This window comes from Etheostoma cragini, chromosome 11 (assembly GCF_013103735.1).
Source record: "Etheostoma cragini isolate CJK2018 chromosome 11, CSU_Ecrag_1.0, whole genome shotgun sequence".
Classification (NCBI taxonomy): Eukaryota; Metazoa; Chordata; class Actinopteri; order Perciformes; family Percidae; genus Etheostoma; species Etheostoma cragini.
Window position 1 is genome coordinate 24,462,036 of NC_048417.1, and position 4,186 is coordinate 24,466,221.

The 4,186-nt window shown below is 39.0% G+C and overlaps 1 protein-coding gene across 1 annotated transcript in view; it reads right to left on the reverse strand.

The window, feature by feature from the left end:
* Positions 1–2,885: 2,885 nt before the first annotated feature.
* Positions 2,886–4,186, reverse strand: part of LOC117952515 (trace amine-associated receptor 13c-like) — a 1,730-nt gene continuing 429 nt past the window's right edge. Inside the window, exon 2 of the mRNA XM_034884880.1 lies at positions 2,886–3,772. Coding sequence (XP_034740771.1) covers positions 2,956–3,772 — 817 coding nt within the window. The 3' untranslated portion in view covers positions 2,886–2,955. The remainder of the gene's footprint in view (positions 3,773–4,186) is intronic.

The window sequence follows — 4,186 nt, forward strand, 5'->3', positions numbered from 1 at the left end:
ATTGTATGCTTATTTATTTATTGAGCATTTATTTATTTCTGTATTTATTTTTAAATATGGTAGACCTGGTCCTCCATAGAGGCTAGAGTGCCAGTGGATAATTAACAAAATGGTTAATGAAACAGCATGATGAAGATTGGGATGACAAAGACAATGAGACACACAAAAAAAAAAAACTGCAGCTGACACTGGTCTGGACAATATGTTCCCTCTTCAGAGACATTTCGAACAACCTTGAATCTTTGTAAGTTCCCTGCACTTGGGGGCTGTTCCTTTCCATTTGGTGTATTTAAACACATTCTTCTTCTAACTCATTTGTCAGTCAATTTTTGAAAATAAATTCGGGGCTACACTCTACAAAATAGTATTTGTGTTTTTGTACCCTGACGAAATTCTGATCTTCTCCCTGAATGAGCATATTCTACTTGTCCGTGCAGTTTTGCAGAGACTGCTTAACCATGACCTAGAGATATGTGAATCTGACTCAGAGCAATAAGTTGACACAGGGATGGGACACGACAACAGCTAGATAACTCACTGGCTCAAACTGTCTGTGGGTCACCATGTTTCAGCGTACTCAAGTGTCTGGTTCAATCCTATAATGATCTAACTGTCTCCTCTATCAGGACCTTCTCTCATTTTTCATTCTATCCACTTGTTTATTTCTCTCGTGTCAGAAAACCCGATGAAATGTGTCAGTTAACAAACAAGGAGCTGCTACTCTCTTCCAGCTTGTTCAAACTTGAGGTAAATAAACAGCAGAGTGGTTTGTGTCTAGATGAAACACTCAGTAGGAATCCTGTCCCAGAACTGACAGAGAAGACAGGCCTTTAATTAAATAAATGAGTGGATATAGTATGAAGTGTGGCATGCGTGTGTTCACTGTGCAGAAACGGGAGACAGTAAGCTCTTGTTGCAGAAAAGAGGGAAATTAAATCCAAAGATAGGGTTAGGAGTCTGGACTCGAGACATTGGTCCCAGCAAATATTCTCGTTGGTCTTGACTGAGTACAGCCCTTTACATTTTTTTCCTGAAGTAAATTTCTCCTCCAAAACAAAACCATCGAATCATGTTCGTTCAGAAAAAAGGTATTTGTTTATTAGAAAATCCATCTTGGCAATGACATTGGTCGCCTGGTACACGCCTGGCTGCATCATATGAGGAGCCATCATTCATTTTCATTTAGGCCACAGACACACATGCTGATGAACACTTTGTACTGTTTATTCTTCAAGACAAGTGATAAGTTCAAGAATGGGAACAAATGGGATGTGTTTTCCTTGTGTGTTTTCTCGTTTTAGGGACACCTTTGCCAGCAGTAGCCTAATTGTGTTGTTACTTTACACTTGCTTTTAAATCATTACAAAAAATAATGCAAAAGGATTATCTTACACTAAAATATATAGCGTCTCTTGCATCACATACATTATTAACAAGTATCTCAGAGGATTCTATTTTTCTGTCTCTCATTTGACCAGTCCTCACTAGTCCTGGTCTTGAACTTGACAAAGGTTGACTTGACTAAACCACTATTAATCTGGTTTACTTCATGTCCATCCTGCAAAATACTAGTCAACAGCTCCATCTTCTGGCAACTCAGCAGATCATTTCATGAATAAGTGTGGCAGTTTAAGCAGCTCTACACTGAACAATAATTGTTGCATGGCACAGGCTTTAACACCTGCCTCCTTACGTTTGGTTGAATCACACTAGGGTTGGTTTCCCCCTTGGTGCAGTTCGTTTGGGCAGGTTTGAATGCAGCAATCAAACTCAGATGCCCAGGAGTGTGAAGGCAGAAAAAACACCTAAACAGTCAGATACTTTTCCATCATATTTAACCCTAGCCCTAGTTTCTCTCTGGCTTTACCCAATCCCTTCTTTCCTGACCCTATTTACAGACGTGACACCTTTATTTAACAAAGCTCTGCTGCCTCAATGCGGTGACCCTATTTAAATAAATGAAAGGGCTGCAGGTTTTTCACAAAGTGTTGTCTAAATACAGCTTCATAGCTATGAAAAAGCCTATCACTTAGTGAGAGTTAGGGACAATTGGAAAACGGCCAGTAAGATTATCTGGTTCTTTCTCTTACACTGATCAGTGTCGCCCTGGTGACCCGTGTCCTTAGAAACACGGTAACCAAATGAGTCTCTTTCTATTTGATGACGATGAGGTCCCTGGGTGTTTGACATTTCTAAAGGTGGACAATCTGCAATTACATATCTGTTGCTGCTCCTCTCACCCCCTCACCCAAACTTTTGATAGCTTTGACTGTCACTGTAGTTTTCACCGTGTCATTGTTGTCTCTTGTTATTGTTCAGTCCAAATAATATCGCTTATTGTAAAAAAATCAATAAGAATACATGATATTACACATTATTAAGTCTAATTTATTAGTATATTTTTTGCTACATTACAACAAATCATGTGTACGTTAAATAGATTGAACTTACATCAAATATGATTTAAATTGCGACTCATCAGATTCCACATTTGATTCTTTTCTGTCCTATGATTGCACTGTACAACTACATGTGCCTGGACAGTTATTTTATTAACTGTAGGTAATCCGGTCTTTTCAAATAATTAGTTGTTTAATTTTTTTGCCCAAAAGACTTTAGAGTGCTTAAAACTTGTGTCAGAGTAGCAAGAAATGTGATACAGTAACACAATGGATGACACTAAAGTGAAATAATTAATACAAGTTTAATTGCACTTTTGTGGCTGAGCTGAAAGGGAACATGATGTTTTTGTACTGATGGTTTTATCATAAAAAAACAACAGCAGATGTTTTTTCTATACTGAAAATATACATGTACATGAAAGTGTGTCTTTTAAGGGACATCTTTTAATTCGGGTAATCATGTCTACACTTTCTGTGTTTGATTACTTGCTCACTGAACAGCACTCATTGCTTTCCTTAGACCGAGTCTGATCTCAGTCCCTCCACAGCCTCTCTACAGCATGTTGGTCTCACAGGAGCCAGGCTGCAGTATCTGGAGAGTAACTATGAGTTTAACTGCTTTTCTAAACCAGGGGTAAAGGAAGGCATAGATCACAGGGTTTAGACAAGAGTTGAAACAGAACAGAATGGGTAAAAAGGGTAAAATCAAAAGAGTAACAGAGTTGTAGCCTGTCCATGATGTAATGTAAAACGGGGAGAAACACATTAGAAACACAAGTACAAGAACACCAAGATTCCTGGCTGCTTTCAGCTCTGATTTCTTTGCCTTTGGAGTCACTGAATGCTGGAGTGTGACAGCTGTAATGTGAGAGCGCATGGCACGAGCCTGAGAAACAGCAACAACAAATACTCTCAGATACAGAGCTATGAGTACAGACACCGGAATAATAAAAGTAACAAAAAGACCAGCAAGCAATGAGTTGTCATCACTGTACATTAAACATACTCCGAAGCAGGTTTTATATATGTCAGTTTGAGTCGGAAGATCCTTTACAAAGAGAAGGCTGTAGGAAACAGAACAGAGCCAACACAGACAAACACAGAATTTAACTCTGCTTACAGTGACTTTAGTGGTGTAATGCAGAGGGTCACATATAGCCACATAACGGTCAACTGATATGAACACCATGTCACCTATTGAAGCTGAGGTAATGATGACTGTAAGAAGAATATAGGTAGCACACACAAAGTCACCAACAACCCAGCAGGATGTTTGTCGGAAGATTTCTCCTGGCATCAGCACAAGGCCCACTAGAAGGTCAGAGACAGCCAGAGAGAGGAGGAGGATGTTGGTGGGTGTGTGGAGCTGCCTGGAACGAAAGAGAAAAGCGGCAACAAGTGTGACCAAACAACCAAAACCAATATTCAAAATGAGAATACAAATCTATATGAGTTTGAATATTTTCCAATCCACCACATCATTAGTTACAAGTTTAAGTGTAGACAGGTAAAATGACTTGGTGGAGGTCACAGTGGACAGAAAGCAATGCTAAATATTAGTAAGAGAGTGGACATGAACAACAGTCTCTGGCATCAAAGTCAGACATTTGGAGCAACATCATTCAGAACAAGTTCAAAGACAATTCTTCTAAACGTTAAAAGTTAGAAATCCTTTAGAGAGAAGCAAAGAAGTTAATATCTGCCATTGAGGGACCAAGCAGTTAGGCATGAGGAGTCACAAGAGAAATTCCAAAAAGCAAGAGTTTTATTTCCCAAAAAATAGT